At 40.6% G+C, this 21,516-nt stretch overlaps 1 protein-coding gene and 2 non-coding genes across 3 annotated transcripts; 1 reads left to right on the top strand and 2 right to left on the bottom strand.

Moving 5' to 3' along the window:
* Nucleotides 1-1,671: 1,671 nt before the first annotated feature.
* On the bottom strand, nucleotides 1,672-19,597 carry spag17 (sperm associated antigen 17). Its single transcript, XM_087838341.1, has 47 exons — nucleotides 19,360-19,597; nucleotides 18,781-18,921; nucleotides 18,241-18,300; nucleotides 17,983-18,111; nucleotides 17,514-17,634; nucleotides 17,194-17,409; nucleotides 16,911-17,065; nucleotides 16,577-16,720; nucleotides 15,941-16,010; nucleotides 15,705-15,823; nucleotides 15,336-15,536; nucleotides 13,759-13,863; nucleotides 13,473-13,623; nucleotides 13,175-13,369; nucleotides 13,016-13,053; nucleotides 12,801-12,917; nucleotides 12,370-12,524; nucleotides 12,089-12,201; nucleotides 11,931-12,001; nucleotides 11,377-11,637; nucleotides 11,115-11,229; nucleotides 10,670-10,810; nucleotides 10,431-10,541; nucleotides 9,261-9,412; nucleotides 8,938-9,040; nucleotides 8,455-8,603; nucleotides 8,196-8,310; nucleotides 7,908-8,062; nucleotides 7,500-7,662; nucleotides 6,917-7,350; nucleotides 6,597-6,782; nucleotides 6,244-6,383; nucleotides 5,769-5,899; nucleotides 5,412-5,545; nucleotides 5,134-5,322; nucleotides 4,898-5,011; nucleotides 4,685-4,736; nucleotides 4,457-4,565; nucleotides 4,311-4,361; nucleotides 3,904-3,997; nucleotides 3,696-3,807; nucleotides 3,489-3,528; nucleotides 3,310-3,374; nucleotides 3,003-3,061; nucleotides 2,301-2,461; nucleotides 2,039-2,099; nucleotides 1,672-1,830 (listed from the first exon to the last, which is right to left on the bottom strand). Exons 1-47 carry the CDS (start codon nucleotides 19,465-19,467, stop codon nucleotides 1,672-1,674), a joined length of 6,165 nt encoding a protein of 2,054 aa, XP_087694467.1. The 5' UTR covers nucleotides 19,468-19,597.
* On the bottom strand, nucleotides 15,163-15,233 carry trnag-gcc (transfer RNA glycine (anticodon GCC)). Its single transcript has one exon. It is a non-coding gene; the product is annotated as a tRNA-Gly (tRNA).
* On the top strand, nucleotides 16,435-16,506 carry trnam-cau (transfer RNA methionine (anticodon CAU)). The gene has a single exon. It is a non-coding gene; the product is annotated as a tRNA-Met (tRNA).
* Nucleotides 19,598-21,516: the final 1,919 nt, after the last annotated feature.

Here is a 21,516-nt window from a genome sequence, read left to right as displayed (position 1 = left end):
TTCTTTCAACACACACGGCATGAATCTTCATTCATCTTCATGAAATTTCATATCAGCAGTAACTTTGAATCTTAGTTACACAAGAAAATCTTTTTTTAACATGAAATTGAGGCTGGAATAATAACCTAGGCAACAACAAATCCTTCATCCTTCTCTTGGCTCTTGACGGAGGCGGTCGCACTTTCTCCTTCTCCCTTATCTTTCCTGCTTGGCTTCTTATGTCATTTGTATAGTCTGGCTTATTCTCTAACTCTAAGAGAGTCTCCTAGACTTGTTCTCTAAAACCCTAAAGAAGAATTATGGATTTGATCAACTGGTCCCTTAACGGAATTGACACCCTCCTGGGTTTGGGAGAGCCCGATTGTCCCGCGGAGACGTTTGCTGCCGGATACTCAATGGCCGGTTGCGTCGCGTGTCTGGCGACACTCTCGATGGAGGACATTGAACGACATCTACCAATTCAGAACTATGATAACAGAGTTCTGGCTGATTGGAGCTGGCTCGGACCTGGCTTATCGAAGAACAAGAAGCGGCTACAGCTGTTCAAAATCCCACACGCCTGGCCAACATGATAGACGATGGGCAGGGCAGACTGTGTTTTTCTGAACAAAGTATGGATAAGATCTTGGAGAAGCTCATGGCTCTGCAATATGGGTAAGATCTGGAAGAAGAACAACGGGAATTGAGAAACCTGATGACCAGTGATGGACATTAGACCTACTGTAAAATTGGAAGCAGTTTGTTCGCACTAACCATAACAACTACCACTTATCCAACACTTATCCATGTCACCATGTAACACAGCGGTCCCCAACCCCCGGGCCTCGGACCGGTACTGGTCCGTGAGTCGTTTGCTACCGGGCCGCGAGAGTTGAGGCTCAGGTGTGAAATGTATGGTTTTCAGGGTTTTTATCAGTTTTCAGCGTTATTTTGTTATCGTTTTTATCGTTAACTCGGTTTTCCTTGGTCTTTTCACGTGTGTTATGAATAAATCTTCTTTTTTTCTGTACCGGTACTAGTTTTATTTTGTTGTATTTATCCGCGACACCTTAAAGGCTGGTCCATGAAAATATTGTCGGGCATAAACCGGTCCGTGGCGCAAAAAAGGTTGGGGACCGCTGATGTAACACACTCGCATTACGCTTGCCTAAGTGTGGGGTTTGGCACATCCTGAATCAAAGAATGAGCAGCTGCCTCACAGCCCACCAACTTTATGTATTTCCTAGAATTAAAGCACTCCTGGCATCTGTGGAGCTACTTTTATTTTTTATAGTAATGTCACCACAACAAAAGAAAGAACAAAAAAACAAAAACGTAGTATTACCACATGGTAAAGTATCACAAGTGATTGTCGATTGTGAAACCAGTGAATGTAGGCCGGCTGAGGTCTACTCTATTTTCATTTTGCATTTTGTGCTAAACTCAGATGGATTTGTTGCTAGCATTTACCAATTACAGGTAAAAAAGATGCAGATAAAAGCAATTTCAGAGATGAAATTGCCATTGCTTGAAAATACCATTCACTGTGTAGCAAAAGAAAGCTGCAACAGTCCTTTTCTTTTTGTTATTTTGGGTTTGATTCTGTTTCAGACGTGTATGTTTGAAATTTTGGTGTTGGTTACTCACTAAGTCTGGGCCGATCTCTTATACACAATGTGTTTCTTTAGGTGCTCAAAGGATATTAGCAGTGACTGGCAGACAGAGGATGTCTTTCTCAGTAGGGATGATAATTTCCTGGGAGATTAACTTCTTTGGCTCTACTTCCCCTGCTTGGACAGCACACATTGCAAACAGCTGAACCTGCAGTTCGACCTGCAGACCTGCGGCCACCTAGTAAAACAAGACACCACATATGCCTATGAGACATTGAAGGAAGTAGAATTTAACCCTTTAACAAACAAAAAATGTCAGCTGTTTTGAACATTTATACAATTAATTCAATAGCATTAAAGTAGAAAAGCAGTGGCTGGAACATTAATATAAATATTATATTACATTAAATTTTTATTTCATATTAAACATTAAAATGAAAACTTACAGGGCCAGGGCTGTAGATGACCCGGAGGCCTGTAGCAGGAGGAGGCTGTTTCACATGGAACCTGGCAGTGAAATAAACCACAAATAGTTAGGTCAGAGTTTTCCCTTTGGACTTGAAGGTGACCCATAAATTGCCTCCACCTAACAGTCCTCATTTCTTTCCGAGGTACTAAAAGACAATTGAAACAAGACCTAAGACTCCAAAAAAAACCCCAAAAACCTAAAATCGCTTGTCACTTGTCTCTATCTGTCTGGTGGTTTACCTGCATATGTCAAAACCAACATTCTTCATCACAACAGTAATGGTGGAGGAGGTGCCCTCCTTCAGCGTGCCAAAGTCTACGCTCGATGGCATGAGCTGGAAGCCCTTCATAATGGCACCTGTTTGACACTTCCTCCTCACTTGCTCCTCCGCCTGCAGGAGCTTCAACAGAGGACATAGACAAAGAAAAGTTAACAATGAAAAACTGGCAGCTTGATACTACCGTGATAAAAATATAGGGTAAAGTATGTGTACAAATGGTATTATAGGAACATCTTTTTTAACACTCCCAATTTGATAGGATATCAGCGATAAAAAGGCTCACTCCTAAATCCCACTGATGATGGAGAGAGGAGAAAAATCCTTCAGGTTATGAAATAATTATGGCACAAACGTATAGATCCTCTAAAGGTCACTTCAAAGGTCATTTTACTTTTCACAAACAAACAAACAAACAAAAAATGAACTATTGGAATGTAAGTTCAAAGTTTCTCTTAATAAACATTGAGCCTATAGGTGGTAATACTATTAACCAATAGCAAGTTTAATACTAGGGAACCACCCAAAACAAAAACTCGACCAGCACATTTTTGGCAAAAAAACAAAAAACAAAAATGATTTTGTACCGGTGCACTGCAGGATTTAGAGCCGAGGACAGAGGATGGTAGTGTGTAGTGTGTGTCTGTCTGGGCTTTCCACTCACATCTAACTGTGGTGACTTGCATTTCCTAGAAGAATCCCTCCAACTGCTTTCACCTGGACGTGTACACGCACACAGACACACACAAGATAATTCACAAGTTTGCATAGAAGTGTAAATCATATACAGTATTATTTGTCTTTGTACTGAGCCATCAAGTCCTGGCAGAGATTCAACGATCTAAATAAATTTAAATAAAATTCTGCTTCTGTCCTCACAGAGTGCAGTTTCTGACTGATCATACTGCTCCATGTCTGTAGGTTTCCAGGAATTAATAGTAATATAAAACATGAGAAGGTTGGAAACAAACCAGCAGACTGAGGTGTGGGGTTGGTGGGTCTCTTTTCTAGCACCCTGCTACTTCTTGCTGAATGACTAAAAGAAAAACACACATTAAGCACTGATGACGACAGTTTTGTAAGTGGCTAAATCACAGAGTGAAAAATTAAACAGGAGAAACAGTCCAGAACATAATTTGCTCATTATTACCTTGCAGACTGAGATGGTGTTGGGTTTAAAGGCCTTGGAGCTGCAGTGCCAAACACAAAGTTTAATAAACAGCATATATGTCACTGAATTCACCATTAAGACTAATTTATTCTGTTGTTTTGTTTTTTTGGGAAGATTCCAATCAAAAAAACATCTTTAAAACAAGTTATACCTCTAGTAAATACTCACAAAGGTATCATAACTTACTGTCCTCCTGTGGCGCATCTTTCAGGAAGCCCTCAGTACTGTCCGACTTGGGAAATGGTGGGAGAGCCATTGACAAACTCCTCATGTCAGGTATTTGTTGCTGTAGCAGACTCTGAGAAAACCAGAAACGGTGCTTCGTGTTTTTCTACACTGCACAGAGAAAAATCGACTGGGAATCATTTAAGATGATGTTAAGAGAATATAGTACCTCGTACAGGGGAATATTTTCTGGGTGGAAAAAGGGAACAACGCTCCTCTTCCTCATAGCCTCTCTGTAGATCTTCTCTTCACGCATCTCCTGCCTAAAATACACACACAAGAATAGAAAAATAGTACCAACTTTAACAGTGCCAGTACTTCTTTCTATCTTTCTGTTAGTAGTACTGAAAGTATTGCAGTAGCTCTAGCTCTGTTCAAAATAATTTCTTTCAAAGCAGAATAACAAAATCCACTCAGGAAAAGAGAGACGAAAAGTAATTTCTACAATTACTACAAACCAATGTGACTGACAAATGTCCAGATTAAGTCCTATACAAGTCCTAAAAAAGACTAAGCTGCAAAGGCTGCTTTGTTATATTAAGGTTAATTACTCACAATCAGCAATAATGTTTTTACCTGTACTGTGTAAGTTTTTCAGTCCACTTTGTATCCTTTTCTTTGGTACAACTGGAAAGAAAAAGAGCATTTCAAAAGCATTTTTACACAGTTTAAAACCTGGAACTTTCACCTTAGTGAAGATAAGATTATTTTAGCAAACGTACCTGTTTAATTTCTCCAAGCTGTCACTTTGTGCCGTGGCAAAGTCTTGAGAAACATCTGACTGTTCAGCTGGGCTACAGATTCCTTGGCTGTACAGACTGGCTACATCCTCTGTGGACACATACAACAAAAGGTGTACTTTCCCCTCAGTATTCTGACACCAAACCAGGACTAAATCAGGCCAACTCTAAAAACCAAATGAACTGGTTTACAGATGCTGTCTTACCAACCTGAAATCATCCTATCAATGGTGTGACTGGCATCATCTTCCTCTGGAAAAGACTACAAAGTGCAATATAAGTCAGCTTTTGTCCTTTATGTTATAGTACAAGGTTTACTTTTAGAAGCCAGTATTTAGTAGAGAGAAAGAGCCACACAATGTTCCCTATAACATTGTCATAGTTTAACTCCACGTGTGTGTGTGTGTGTGTGTGTGTGCTTACCAAAATCAGATTGATGAGATCACTGGCATGGGCAGTCTCCTCCTCAGAGCGAGGGTCTTTAACTTTCATCTCTTCTGACCGTTGCTCTCCTTCCATCAAACTCTCGATGTATTCCTGCAGTAAAAGCCACATTTCTAGATATGTCTGAAGTCACATTAACGAGATGATTTATGTCTTTCTCAAATGTTTTAGCACAAACTCCAGTTTTGGAGACAAATGATAAAGAATAATTTTACCTTTAATCGTGAATCTATAGTACTTTTGAGTGGTGTGGTGAATGGTCGGTGCTGGTATAGTTCTCTCAACTCCAGGACCTTAGGGCAGCTCCTGACAGGCCGATGATGTACTGCAGAACCTGCAGGCCTCATTCTCAGACCCAAATCATACTCTACGTCAATACCAAATGGAGGACCTGGACTCTTCTTCTGGATTTGAGAGGAATGTAAAAACAGTAAAATGGATTTCAAGTGCTTTTCTGTGTGTGTGTGTGTGATATGTGTAAGCATGTCTATACTTCTACTGCGGGGAAGTCATGCCAGCTGCGGTTTCTGAGGTTGGGAGGGGTAATTTCAGGGTTCTGTTTGTTAAGCAACCACTGAGACCACACACTCTGGTGGCTGGGCTTTAGGATAGTGATGCCAAACTCATCTGGAACAGACACACCCACAAACCTCACATTACTTCCTGGTTAACTGAATAGTTTCTTTTATCCATCTCCTGATGTAACAGAATGACAAAAGTACACTCAACATTAGAGACAGCTAACTGTCATTATACACTATGTGGAAGTTTTTTGGGGGACATTCTTGAACAAAAACCACAGAACAATTTTATTCAGTCCAGTTGTTTCTTGATTTAGGAGACATTAAACCTTGTGTGTTTGCCAATTGTTCCTTCAACAGTGCTATGGTAGGGTCCAAGTACGCCTGGCAGAGCAGCTCCTTTACAGTTTGAGAGCTCAGCAGTTCAGTGCCTGAGCCATCCTCATGCACCAGAAACAACCTGGAAGACAAAATACGTTTGCAGACTGTGAGTAACAATGCCGGACAAAAAACATAACAAATACAGTTTATAAGAGTTTTCTTACTAAATGCCCTGTGAATTGTCTTTTCTTTGATCTTGTGGACAATTAAAAACAATTGAAATACGAGTGGATGTTGCTGACATTTTGCCATACAAGTTCTCAGTAGTCACTACAACTTTATTACATAATGGCTGTTTCATGTAAACACAGAAATAATAGTCAAAAGGGCATTTTTAGGTTGCTTAAGTTTCTCCAGAATTGCATTTTGCCATGGTGACACACAGACACACACACACAACATACACACAATCAGCCAAGCTACCTGGGACACTGCTCTCTGGGTTTTTCATGAGGCCCATCCATTTCACTGTCCTCTTCCTTTTCTAGCTCTTCCTCCGTTTGTTTAAGCGTGCTAGTAGCAGGTCTCAAGTTTAGCACAGATATCTGCCCATCCTCCATAACCTGCAACAGAGTTCAGCATGTTACCGAAACTAAAAACAATACAAGCTTAATGAATTTCTATATTTTTTCCCATCATAAGTCTTTCTTTGAGACTTTAAGAATATAGCAAACTATTTCATAGATCCAAATTCCCACATTCCTTCTATGCTAACCACCTTAAGAAAGACCTGCACAGCAACATAGGCTCACTATCTTGTGATCAGAGAAACTGACCTGGAAATGGTTCCCATCAGGGTCTGTAATTTCACAGGCCACTTCGCCCGTATGACTCATAGTGTAAATTCCTGTCTGTTCAGTGGGAGTAGACCCCTTTGGACTTGGAGTTACGAGTGGGTCTGAGGAGTACACGCATGTTCCATCGCTTCTGATGGACAGGACTCCTACACTGGATGAGAACACCTTGGGTACAAAGTACAAATATGGATCAACGGTTCTGCAAACAAGTGTCAAAGTGCAGCCTAATCCATGTCTTAAAGTCACTAGTTCCAAGCTTTTATTTAAGTTTTGGTGCCATCTGCTGGCAAATCACGCACCTCGTATTCTCCTTGATTGTTCCCAGCAACGACCGTTCCATCGGCTAAAAAGATATGAGCCGTTTGACGCTCTGGGTACATCACTACTGTGGCACAGCCCTCCTTCTCTACCAACACCATCCGCTCTTTAGCAGACATCCTTGATTCATCCTTTTGGCAAGTCTCTTTGGCAAACAGACCATGTTCACTATTCATATGCACACTACTTTCAGTACTTTCTTTTTCATCACACATACATCCACACTGATTCAGATTTGCGCACACATGAACAGCTCCCTCCCGGTCACATGCATTCCCTGCACTGTTCCTGCTGACGTCTCCATTAAGACAAGTGTCCTTGACATCCATGTCCCCAGCAATGCTTTCCACACACTCAGTGCAGTCGCTTGCACATTGAGAGGCTGATTTAAGGGTTACACTCCCTGCCTGCTGTCCTGGAAAAGTGTCACAGGAACATAAATCAGATATAAAAATCTGCTTAGAGATTATAATGTATTTTAATGGTGATAGCATGTATACTGCATATATTTGTGTAGTCATCTGTAAGTGCAGGTCTACTGCTGAGTGGATTTGATCAATGTACTGTGTGCCTGCTGGTCACCAGTGCGCAGCAAACAGTGTGGATTAGCATTCATTGGCCTTTCTTGCAAGAGGCTGGTAATCCTGGTTCCATCTGCATGGTCTACAATTACAGACCCATCTGGGTTCTGGACAGAAACCACCAGATCCTCGCGGTTCAGCATCACCTAACACAAGAAACCAGAGTCAGCGAGCTAAGTTAGCGATGAAAAGCATAAGATGATTTCAGAATGAGTCTCATTTCTCTCTATATATACTTCAAGGTACTCCGAGAACATCAAAGTGTGAACACTCTGAAATTAAATTTCTGCCCCCAAGCACCGTGAAGATTTTTTAACTCTCACATTTTTATTATGGACTTAATTGCAATGTTGGTAGCCTGTATAATTTAGAAGAAATAGTACTTTCTTGCCTGATGGGTGATGGGGTCAGTAGCCTTGTAAGTGAGAAGGGACGTGGTTGGCATGTTTTTGTGTGTGGTCCCAACAGTACAGATGCGATCTCCACATGGAGTTGTAGTTAACCAACACCCTCTGTGATCCTTAGCCCCCTCCTTTGAGCCCTGTTCTGCAGAGACACAAGATATGCAAAGAGATTATAACTGTACCACTGAAAATTAATTATCTTCCCAGGAAGCGCCCCGTCACACTCATTACGAGATAGAAGTGCCGTTTTGTATTCAGTGGTACACCAGTCTAACCTTTCTTGCTGTCCTCAGATTCCTGATCAGAGTTTTGCGCCTGAACCTCAGAGTCAGGGACCCACACTGGACCAGAATCCTGACTGAAACTTACTGAGCCATCAGCAAACAGCACCTGCAGTACAAAAACATAAGAGAAGCCAGAAAAAACGATTCTTCACCGTTTTTATGTAACAATTTGTGCAGCTATTCAAGAACTACCTGCCTGGAGTCAGTTGTATATTTATTTCAATATGTGCCTCAGTATGAATGAGTGTACCTCTGTGGATCCATCTCTCATGTAACGGATCACAGCTCCCTGGCTGGTGATAATACGGGACAATTCTTTGGAGAGGGATGTATCCTGAAGATGTCTTGCCTTTCCTTTGCCATGTAGAGGAAAGCTTTGTCTCACCATAATACCTCCTTCTTTACATGGACACAAAAACACACACAAATCATGTCATATATATTTGAGTATGACTCTTTAGCATATGCAGAATGGTTAATGGGATTATAGTAGATGCAGAAAGTTGTGCTAAAACTTCATGAAAGACACGTTCATTAAATTCAAGCTATTTGTAGATAGGCCAAAATGTGGCACTAGTCTCGACACATAAGCGGGTAAGCAGGTCAATTTGAGCACAGAAGATATACAGATGAGTCTCTACGAGCACGAGCAGGGTCCTACTTGCACCAAGGACGGGAGTCTGCAAAATTGCCTGCATAGGTACTATAAATTCTAAACACATCCGTTACTGACCTTGTGCATCTTCTCGCAGATATTGCAGCATGAGGCCATTAGGAATAGAGAGGCTGAGACCGCTGAACGAATTTGATTGCTCTGCTGGTTGACCTTCACAACCCTTAGACATACATTACATATTTAGTCTAATGACAGAACATATTTTATGGTTAACCCTGGAGAAACCATGGGGTCAAATTTGACCCCATGGTTTCCCTAGAAAACCAATGGGGTCGGCTCTGACCCCATGGGTTCTCCAGGGTTAAAAACCTATGTGTACACGTATATATAGTCTACATGAATCTAGATTATTTTCTGTAAACATGTAAATGTGTGTTAACCTGGGACTCTGGAGGTCTGCTGGATGTGGTTTGCATCTTTGAGGGAACACACGCCGCATCTTTTTCCTTGGAGCAGTGGATGGAGGCAGATAGATGAATGGGGTCTGGGATAGATGTCTCTGGTACTTTGCCATTGGTTTCCTGGGAAATTACTATAATAACAATAATAATAATAACTTTATTTTAAAAAGTACTTTAATAACACGTAAGGGATTTTCACATCACAAAGAAGACTATAAATCAAACAGAGACAAACTAACTCAACATGGGACATTAAACAGAAACTGCTCACAACAAGTGACAACAACAAATAAAACTTATGATCAATGCAGTAAAAAGGAAATATATAATATGTAGACCATCAGCAAGGCACTAAGCTGTAGCAATTCAAGCCAAGCAACAAAGTGCTTTCTTCTGCTCATCCGATTCAGGCTTGTGAGGAAGCTGGAGCCTATCCCGTTTAAAGTTAAATGGGATTAAAAAATATTAAAGTCAATCTTAAAACTTTAATTGTAACCAGTATAAGGAGGCCTAAACACAAGATTCTGTTTTGAAATTTAAAAAAAGTGTTTTGAACTAATTGCAGGTGTTAAAAATTCTGTCTGTGTTCTTTTCTACAATCCATTTTCCAAAGTCCAGACAGGATGAAATAAATGCACATATACCCTCCTCAATGTCAGAGCAAGTGTGGAAACACTAAAACTTTTGAAATGTGTCCTGAAGGAAGCATTACTGGACAGTGATTTAGACGTGACCCACAGTGAAGATAGACTGACATTTGTGGAAGCTACTGAAAAGCATCTCCATCACCTGATGTATCCTGCCCTCTTTCATTGTCTTTCACTAGGGCGTAGAAATGGATGCCATCTGCATAATCTTAAAAAAGAATACTGAGTTTGCAGATAAAATGCAAATAGAGAAGAAAAAGAAGACGAGCCAAGGATGGATCGATAACTGGGCAAAGGGGTTACTAAAGTGCAGGTCCGACCAAACAAAAACACTACGCTACCCGTACAGTCAAGGCCTTTTAAACTTGATGCTCCAGGCTTAATAAATGTCAGGAACACTGAGTTTATTAACTATTCAGTACTGTATTTAACCCGTTTGCAACTTTAAGTATAAAAAAATACTTTATTTTATAAATATGTACTGTACATCTGAGTGTAATACCTGTGTGCTCTCCCGTGGGACCGTAGAAACTGTATGAAAGACGAATTCTATTGTCAAGCACAGCTGAGAACGAGCCCTGCTTCACTGTTTTTATCTCCACAGGTTCTGCCCCTGAAAGACACCGCAAACACACACGCACACTAAATGAGACTATATATCACATATCATTCACAATAACTGTGGTATTTACACAGGTGTATAAAAAGGTAACCTAAAATTACAACAGGTAGCATCTTTACCTCTACAGTCCTTTTCCGGTTCAGTGTTTTTATTGTCTTGGCTATGAGGGGGACATTTTGCAGGATCAACAACAAAGTGGTTGATGTGTGTGTAGAAATGATGTCCATCCTTCTTCACAACGACTTTCATTTGGCTGGAACCTGGAGGAAAAACTATGTGTTACTGAGGAATATTTGACCTTTGCTTTATTTGTGTTTTTCATGGATTTATGGTGCTATTTGTCTAATAATGGAACTAAGCTCATAAATACTTCAACATTTTTTTCATTCTTAGAGAAATATAGCTGCGGGAGGGGGAGAAAAACTGTACGAATGGTTTAACTTTTTATGTTATCTTAAGATATAACACATGTTTGTAGTTTTCTATAGTGTCTAAGTAAGCTGTTTGTGAGTTTGTAGTTGAAGGTCTGCTTAGATGCATGAAGAACACAGACAGATCCCGTACCTTGAACAAAGCTGACTGTCTCCACAGTGACACGTCCTCCATCGGAGGGGAAAAGGTACTGGAGACAACCTGACACATGGATCAATTTTCCATCCATGATGTAGCCAATGAAACCCTAAACATTGGACACACACGTCAACATGAACGACCATATGCATGGAGTCATTTATTACTTAACCTGAACGAAGCTGTTTCACTTATCAAGACCTTAACCAAAACACGAGTTTAGTTATGTAATGGGTTCTAGCGTGTGTGCTCTCACATTGAAAGGTTCCTCTGCCTGCTGTACTTCCACAACTTCATCCACAGGGGGCGCTGTTGTGATAGCTGACTCTGTGGGAGGGTTGGCTGAGCCGCCTTCCGTCCCTGGCCTGCTCTTCTTGTCATCAGATGACGTTTTCTTTTTCTTGTTGTCGGTTGACTTATCCTCCTTTTTCTGCTGCTTATCTTTCGGCAAATCCTCTTTCTTTGACTTTTTGGGTATCGCCTCTTCCTTCTGACGCTCCTGCTCCAACTTCCAGGCCTGTAACACCATAATACTGTAACCTTGTACCACTTTGGTGACTCTAAAGTAGTTTAATGTGGCTGTGTTCTATCCCGAGATGATGAAAAATCTTATTTTATCTCTAGACGTACTTTACAGATAAAATACTGAAAACTGGAACTATTAGAACTGGACCATGAATTTGAACTCATGAATTTATTACTTAACTGCTCTGTGAAAAAGCATCTGAGGGATATAAGAAATGAGACTGCTCTATGAAATTCTCCATGTCAGATTCACGTGTGTGTACTTGTGTGTTAGCCTGTACTGACTTTAAGGGAGCCTTTTCTGATGAAGACTTCCATTCTCTCATCCTCCTTGGAAGAACAAACAGTATTTTCATCTAGTCCAGGAAGAAAACAAATATTATATGTATACAGAGGCACGGTTAAATTGGTAGAGCCACATATTGATCACTATAGTACGATACCTTTTGGAGAATCAGATTTTGGAGTGTCGTTTCTGTCTTGCGTTGTGTCTCTCTTTGATTCCTCCTGTCTCGTCCAGTGTGAAACAGTATCTGCCACATGCTCAAAGTAACTCCTGTACAGTCAGACAGGACAATGTAGAGTGAGCTGCAGATTACGCTCTTTAATGAATCCAGGAGTACTCAGTTCCAACACATTGCTATGACACAGACATTGTACATCCATGGAAGCAATCAGCAAAAGATTTCTTACTATTCCTCTCGTAACAAGCATCATTTCACACCTGAACTTGACATCGGTGTGAAGAGCCACATGCCAGAACTCCCTGGACTGGCGTTGAGGACTCATGGGATTGTGGCAAAAAACGTATAGTATGTTGTTATGGCTTCCTCTGAAGGTGTCCAAGCAGCGGTATTCCTCTGATGCTAACTGGAGCAACTACACAAAAGAAGGAAGTCAAAATATCCAAGCAAATGCCTCAAACTGTAAAAACACATAAAGAACGGTGCTGTTTTATGCTTTTCTGCAGGATGTACATAATACTGCTGCAGAGTATAGCCTCAACTTATAGTTTAGTTTGCTCATTAAACCCATTTTCAACTCTTGCATTTTACATTTAAAGCTTCAGAGTAGAGGAGACTTAACGTGTAGTAACCACAGTACGTCTAATGTGACACCACTAACACATTTAACAAGATAAAACAGATATATCACCTGAGGCAGGACGGTGGCATTGTGGTGCTCAGCATAGTGCCAGTGAAACAGAGATCTCAACCTACAGCTCTGTATCTCAGATAAGTCCAGGTGGCTACACACTCCACCACTCTGCTCCTGGGGGAAAAATACAGGATCCATTGCTGTTTTCTTTTTCTTTTCTGTTTTTTTAAAAGCTAAATAAATAAATAAAGAGATAAATATAAGAATAATACCTCTCTGTTAGAAGGCTCGTCAGTAAGAAATGTTGGATCTATAGTAAAGTAAAACAGTGATGTAGGGTGTTTCATGAGTGAGTTGTAAAATGCAACATACTGCATGTGAGCAAGTGTCATAACATAACAGTAAGTGAATTAACTAATATAACATCAGACCTTTGTTCCTCATGTTATAAAGCTGCTGTTTAGCAAAGGATAACGGGTCATCCCAGGGGATTACTGTTGATGTCTGCTGCTGTGCTGGATCTGCTATTCCACGTAACACACCCTGCTGATCCACCCCGGACAGCGGCATAGCCTCAAAGACGCTCTGATGAAAAAAACGCTCCACCTCCGGCCATGACACATCATCTGTAGGAAGCCGATGAATCAAGAACTTTATTACAAGATTCACCAACATATACTGTAAGCGGGTACAGTGAGTTGGCCCGAGGCCTTAAGCACAGAATCTGACCATCTGTGCAGTAGTGCTGTAGCTGTTGTTTGATGGACATCCAACAAGATTTTCTGTTTTTCTGCTGAGTGACTGACTCGATCATCTCCCACACCGGAGACAGTCTCATCATGGACAACTCCACCTCTGTCGGATCGAAATCCTGAACCACCTAAGAGGGTCACGTGCATGTACGCAAATACACAGCAGCTCTTGTTAAACCAGGCAGTCATTTTCTTAATATCATGTAAAAATCACACACGGACAACGTAAAAACTTGATTTTAAAATACAATAAAATGACTTACACTGATGTCTCTCAAGCGCTGGGCCCGCTCATCATGGTGTCTGATAACCAGAGGTTGCTCAGTCTTCCTGTCAGTTTCCCTTGCTCCAAATTTCGCCACTAGCCTCTAGCACAGATAAACAAAGATAATAAAATTGAGAAACATTAATAAATTGTACACTGTGCTCTAAGCGTACCTGAGAACCCAGAACTCATTGTTAAACTGGAGCTTATAAACCTTTTCTGATAGAAGTTAACAACATTATTTGCAGTTAATTTCTGATCAAGTTTTTCACATAAGCAGGAGATAAAATTTCTCTTTGCTGGTATGAGCAACAGATCCTGGTAAGAATTTGTAAAAAATGTCAAAGATGTCAAATATATTAAATAAGAGTCCTGTTAATCTGACCTAGAGTTGTGATTCTGAGTAAGGGAACACTTATCATAAACATGCAAAGTGTTTGGAGTATTTTTAAGGCCTCAGTGAAAATCTCCCAACTAAAGCAATGTAAACTGTGTTTTTGTGCTTTCTGTGGAGTTTGTGGAACAATGCTGGTGCTGTAATGTGAATTTCCTGTATGCAGGAATAAAAAGCCAGCTTAATGCATATGCATATGTTCATAAAGTAGCAGCTTCAAGCTGTTTTCATGATTAGAGTGAATGTTTAAAAGGAGCTTATGGAAAATCTTAGAAGCAAAGTCATATTTAAAGGAATCCTGTCCTACCCTCCAAAATCTTTCTTCCTTTGAGCTCATGGCTGGTTTCTTAGTATTAGTATTTATTAGACATATATACAGAAATATCCTCAATATTTCTGCTAAAGTTACACATTGAATATAGCACCATCTGCTGGTGGTGCACTGGTATGTATTTGTAGTATGGTTACTCAGTGTTGTACGTGTTATTTCAGCATTACGCAGCTCTGATTAATCTCTACAATAAGGACATGTTAAGCATTATTATATTGGAGTATTTCTTGAAGAATCCATATCTGATTCATTTTGATAAATTAGATTTGGAATTGGATTCTTCTCTTAATGCATACATGTGACTGAGTTATGACTTAAATGTGAGTTTGAGTTCATTAAAAATACAAACGTTTTGAATACCAAAACCTTTTGCTCTGTAAAAATGAAAAAATATTTTCATGCATAAACAGCAAGCGATAGATGACATGCTTTTCCTGTCACATGTTCAGGAAACCGAGTGTTTTACCCCACCCATCCCCCATACGTCACAACCAAGCCCATCCTACTTGGGGAATGTTGCCGCAATTGCTCTATTACCATAACACAAGAGCTTGTGGGCATTTGCTATTCAGCTTTAAGTGTCTGACACTAATCATGCCCACAGAAATATGACCTTGTCTTCCGGCGCAAGGTCCTTCTGTTTAAAAGGAGAAGGGGGGAAAAAAAAAAAAAGCTGCTGCATTGGCCGGGAATCGAACCCGGGCCTCCCGCGTGGCAGGCGAGAATTCTACCACTGAACCACCAATGCTTCACATACTAGGTTGGAGGCTTAGCATTTTTTGTGGTCTTCTCAGCACTTGTTCTTTGGCTTTCTCTAGGCATGTATATTGTTATGCAGTGGTAACTATACCTTCTTATCCTCTTCATTCTGTACAGTGTTTAGGAGGTTGTTTAATACATAGAGTCTCTCCTCTTCTTTTTGTACTAGTGGCAAGAAGTTTTGGAGCATATAGCTGACCAGCTGGTGGTCTAACCAGGGGCTGCTGAGAGGTTTGGAGTCCTCAGCCACATGGGGGTGGGCAGACAAGGACTGCTCTGCAGAAATCACCACCTAGAGACACAAATTGTACAAATTCTAATATGTCCTCAGTCCTCATTTTAGCTATTTCTTAATCAATCACACAACATTTTCCCATCGACCATATTTGGAAATGCTTCTTTCACACACAGTAAGAGATCGAGCAAAACTGCACATTTACAAAACCAAATGCACACATACCTGTTCTAACATACAGTGCAGGATCAAAGGCACAGAGCAGGCCTCAGGAGCAACCAGGTCCAGCAGGTTGTTATAGTAACACATGTCCACATCTAGAGAGAGAGGAAGGAGCCTGTTCTCTGTCCACCAAGAAGAAACCATTAAAATGGGAATGGATTAGGAGGTTTTAATTCAAAATGCCAAACAAGACTATACCAAAATAGTCCAGATGAACAATAACAATAACAAAATTTCACCTTGGTCTCCTGGGGCTTCCTCCTGACCTGACTTCTTCTTGGTGAGTGGGGTTGGAGCTGCTGACACAACCTGGCACAAGGAACAGAAAAATCATCTCCATTCTGACAAATATCAACAAATAAAGAGGAAGAAAAACAATGATGTCAGTGTAGAGGTTCAGGACCAGTGCTGTGGGTCATATCTGGAGTGTTGTTTTTAGATAAAAAGCTATGTTGTCTGATTATCAGAGGATTCATTTCAGACTAGACCTATCCTCCTCAATATACTCTTGAAAAAAACCCACACATTTACCTACCAGAATATCAACACTTTTATTTTGATAGTGTAATTGACAATCTTTTTTGTTTTTTGTTTTGATAAAGCCAAAAACTGGGGGTTAAGTGCAGGTTAGTGAACACTGGTTTGTACCTAGTGGGTTAAAACCAGTGCATGAAGCCTAATGGATAGGCTTCTTAAGCCAGGGATAGTGGGTTTGAGTCACATCAGAGGCATAAGCAGAGTGGCGCAGCGGAAGCGTGCTGGGCCCATAACCCAGAGGTCGATGGATCGAAACCATCCTCTGCTACAAGCCTCTTTTATAAAATAAATCCATTCAAGAAAACTACCGGTGTCCAACTGTATCTACATATATTTACCTCCACAGGCTTTGAGTGCTTCACAACAGCAGGCACACTGATGAATTTAACATTGTTCCGGTATTGCTGATACTGCCTTCTGACGTCTAGGCAGTCATAGATAAGACTGGCCACACCGTCAAAGATTTGGCTTCCCAACTCCAGCTGGACACACAGCATAGACACACAGACACGGATTTCAAGTAAAAAACAGGTCACGTCATGTGATGCTTAAACAAAACAAAGCAGATATGTAATATATAATTCAAACTAGATAACAGAAAAACAAGATAATGTGCAATATTCTAATAAACTCAAAAATGAGAATAGATATGTTAAACACTTATCTACTCACCACAGTTTCAGGGTCCTGCGCGTCAAAGGGAAGCAAGAAGTCAGGAACAGTGTAGCTGAGCTCAACCACATCATGGAGCCTGGAGTCTGGTGGCCCGCTGTCCAAAACTGATCTCAGACCTGACCAGAATTCATTCAACTTCCTTTCCTGCACAGCTTTTGATACACGCAGAAAAAATGATGATGCAGTGTAAACATACATGTCTTATACTTCTCTTATAACATACAATAAATCTACTATTTACTGAAGATAGCAAACAGAAGATTTACTGTTTACCCCTTACCTGCATCAAAAACCGGCGAAGCTCTGAGACTCTGTTCATTTCCCTCACAGCTGTCTTGGTGATCCTGCTGCTCCTCCATATTTTGGGAGAACTCCGAACACAATTTGATGACATTAGACACATGAACACCTATGGCATCAAGTCCCGCTATCAGTTGCGGCTGGTAGAATCCCAGGATTAGAATATAGTGCTGAGGACCCCACTCTGGCTCATCGTCTATGACCAAGAGACAAAATCAGTGCGCACAAGATTTTAAAGCACGAAACAACCTGAACAATTATATTAATTTTTTACCACTTTAGCTTTTCATCAGCTTTTACCTTTGAAAGTAGGTGGCTCAACGTCACCCCTGCGCTTCAGCTTGGTCTTCTTGGGTGGTATCACCGGTGTATGAGGACCCTTTCCCTTTTTACCAGAGACTGCTGTCTTTTCCTCCTCAGCCTTAAACATAAAACAGTTTTAAAAATATGACTCTGAGGAACATCTTAAATGTGATATCAGAATTATATCACTGGTGGTACAAAAGCTGTCTTGAATGAAACAATACTTGACCATTAAGTATAGGCCATGTACCCATGACATGTGAAACACAAACGAAGAATGTAATATCACAGGGGGGTATGATGAATACAAAAATACAAAGAATTTGGAGTTACAATAAATCTTTTTTAAAAACAACTAGATGTTAGTAGTGTTAGTAAGATAACACTGAAAGTGAAATTTCACGCTCTGTCAACACCTTAATTAATTATAAAGGAATAAGAATCACTTAAATAACAAGTCATTTACCTGGATAGCATCTGACCTCGGCTGATCACAGGCTTTGATAAGTAGCAGCTGAAACTTCAGTATTTTTGCCATCAGGTCACAGGGAATCCCCTCTCCTACATCGAGCAGCAGTTTAGCTGGCTCTGTAACCTACACAAAACACAGACACTTATAAATACACACACAACAATGACTGTTACGCTGAAACACGTCACATAAAAAACATTATTCTTTGGCATGGTGCACAAAGTCACTGCTGTAAAAATTTCCAAAGCATACCTGATAGAACATGGGGACATCGTCTGGTTTTTTTGCTTTGGGATTCCCCAGCTCACGGATCTGCAAAGAGGAAGGATTTTACTTTACAGTATATACCATGAATGGTACATTATTAAGCTATAAGCTATTAAGCAATATTAAACACAGCTCTGGAAGGTCCATCCCAGTTTTAAGCGCAACAGTCAAGTCCACTCTGTATAGGTACCCAGTCAAATACGAGGACTACCACATGCTCACCTAAAAGGGATGCCCTTTGAAATGTGGGAGAAACCTTGAGCACCCAGAAAGAAAGCCAGGTAGGTTCAAACACCCACAGGGCTCATCCTGCTGATGGATTCGAACCACGACCTTCTTGCTGGTAGGCGTTAGTATCATGATGCATTTACTAACACCGCCATGCAACATTTGAGACAAAGTAGGCTCATTTTTAAGTGCAAATGATGTAAAGCAAGTCTAGTAGAGTCAACAATAAAATATAAAATGTGTTATATCAACACCACAGGTCCCTTTAATATAAAGGAAGTATCAAAGTTGGAGTACCTTTGCAAGCGTGTCGTCCCAAGTTAGCAAGGTGAAAAGTTTGCGTTGCGGTTCCTGTACAGCCAAGGCCAACGCCTGGATCAGTTCCTCCTCCTGCGGACCTCTCCCAACCACAAAAGACACACATGCCTGCCACGAATCCTGGGAAGGGGAATACGTTTTACGATATACCACTGCAACACACCCCAGTCACAGGCTACATTATTTCATATCATATTTATACATATTTGCTTTGCAGTATATGACAGCTCGCTTTAGGCTCAGTGATGGTGCAATTTATGCTAAGACAAATGAAAAAAAAATTACGTTAAAGAAAAAAGAAGAAGAAGAAAAAGCTTTTAAGAAGCATAAAAACGTTTACTAATAACATTTAGGGATGTCGAAATTATAACTTCCGGTCTGAAAAATCGAAGCTGCCTGATCTGGCTAATCGCACGCGCGCACCCATTAACCTGCCCTTAGACTCGGCTAACGCCTTATGAGAAAACTGCGAGATTCACTCAATGTGAAGAGGATATAAATGTTTCCAACAAACTATTTAAGTTCAGCCAAAAAAAAGTGGTCAGTGAGACGACAAACCTCTTCAAACTCTGCTTTGATGAGACCAGTCTCCCAGTTCTTGTTTACTGCGCCTCCATCAGTAGTGGACTTTTTAGCAGAGCCCTTTTTAGCTCCCTTTGGTGGCATTTCCGCTTAGTGGTAATTCAACAACACAGAGCAGTGAAAACAGTAATGCAATTTTCGACTTAGAGATCAACTTTAGATTACTAACTGTGAGTTGTCATCTGGTGCTCATGTTGCCCCTGGTAACCGCAAGGGCACGAGCGTCAAGTAATGTTTTCAGAGTGGGACTTCCTGTAGACTTTCAGAACAAAAGCTTGACGGAACGCGCCTCCCTGTTTACAAATTCGCTGTTTCGTCGTGTTCGACTTTAGTAGTAAAAAGGTACGAAAACAAGAATTAGAATATAATAAAATCTGCTTCCTTTTTAAAGACATAACCTTTTAGTCTAATGTTGCTGTCGTTTCCTGTCTCCACTAGATGGCCGTATTATACTTTGTCTACAGCTGCGCTTTCACAGCAGAGTCACAACCCCTCCTGAATCAAAACTTTACAAACCAAATCCAGGTCGTTGCTTACAGTTTCAGTGATTGTTATATCTATAGTAGTACACAGTAATCAGTTCTTAAGTTCAAAGCATTTGGCTTCGTAAATCTAACAAAAAAAAAGAGCTCCCATTTACCAGTTGAATAGATTCAAACCTGAGCAATATTGTCACTGTGCCCAGACAGTGAACACTGAAAACAGCTGATTAATTTCTGCGATAGAAACACTGATCCAGAGCAACTGAGAATAGATAATGACGGCACATACACTTTTTAAAATCCCTATAAAGCAGTGGTTCCCAAACTTTCTTTGCTGGGCCCCCCTTTGTTTTACAAGAAAAATGCCCCCCCCCCCACACACACACACACACCCGCGCTCGCACACGCACACGCACGCACAAACACATCCTCCAACCACACGCACCCATAAGTTGCTCCATTGCGGTTTATTTCACACCTCAAACATTTAGTAAACAATTAAGCAAATACAAGTAATCTGCAATAAATTACAGGTAGTAAGGAAATAAACTTCTAACTCTTTTACGCTATGGTCACACCTACACGGGTATTTTTGAAAACGCAGCTGTTTCGTCCACACGTAAACGGCGTTTCCAATCACCGAAAACGGAGATTATTTTAAAACTCATTTTTCGTGTTTATGTGTGGAGGAGGAATACAGAGTTTGTCACCCAACATCAAAGGTATGTGCCTTTTTTCACGTCACGCTGTGCGCCACGTTATTGTTTACATGAGATGAATTGCAGAATGGCAGATTAACAGTATTTTGTCTCTATCTTCAGGTTTTACATGCTTACATATAAACACACAGTTACTGTCCCACTATTTACAAAGACAGAGGCCTCACGGTGTAATTATTTTACATGTAGTTGTTTTTTTTCCTGTGTAATAATATTCAACATTGCTATCAATACAATTTTCAAAAAAAAAAAAATGCCTCTCTGTGCAAAATGGGTTTAAAAACAAACAGCTGTGGGATACTGTTTGTCCGTGATTTAGACAGGGGGAACAAATCGTGGCAGGATCAGCCTGATATTATTTGTATCCAGCTGTAACTTTACTGTATAAAGAGCCAACATCTCCAAAATGTCAGGAGTAGTTAGTCATTACAACAAGTGTTTGTGAACTAAAAATCAAGAATGTGGGATGTTGTTTGTCCATGATTTGGAGAGCCCAGCGCTGCTCCTGACGATGGGAAAACAAATTTTCCAGGGGAGACCTACCTCGGCACTTGTGCAGGTGAAACCAAAGGGCAGACATGCGTCACCATATTTTCTAGTCTTTGGCTTAGAATGAAGTTGGTTTGGAAACATGTTCAGCTATGCTTCATCCCCTGCTTTGCGTTTGTGTGGGAGCACCGTGCTAGCAGTGTCCAAGCATTGTTTTTTGTTTTTTTCCCTTTTCATACCCCCCCCCCCCCAGGGGGCGGGCCCCACACTTTGGGAAGGTCTGCTATAAAGGATGGTGAAACAGTTGTTCTACAATATGAGCCAAGCAACAAGATAAAGGTTAAATATAGCAGCCATGGACAAGAGCCTTCAGTTCAACGTTCATATATTCATTATTTTCAATCATAATGCAGTCAGTATTGAAAAAAGAAACCAGCCTTGGC

Source organism: Neolamprologus brichardi, chromosome 3 (assembly GCF_056152115.1).
Source record: "Neolamprologus brichardi isolate AB-2024 chromosome 3, ASM5615211v1, whole genome shotgun sequence".
NCBI classification, from domain to species: domain Eukaryota; kingdom Metazoa; phylum Chordata; class Actinopteri; order Cichliformes; family Cichlidae; genus Neolamprologus; species Neolamprologus brichardi.
This window is presented reverse-complemented; position numbering and strand designations above follow the sequence as displayed.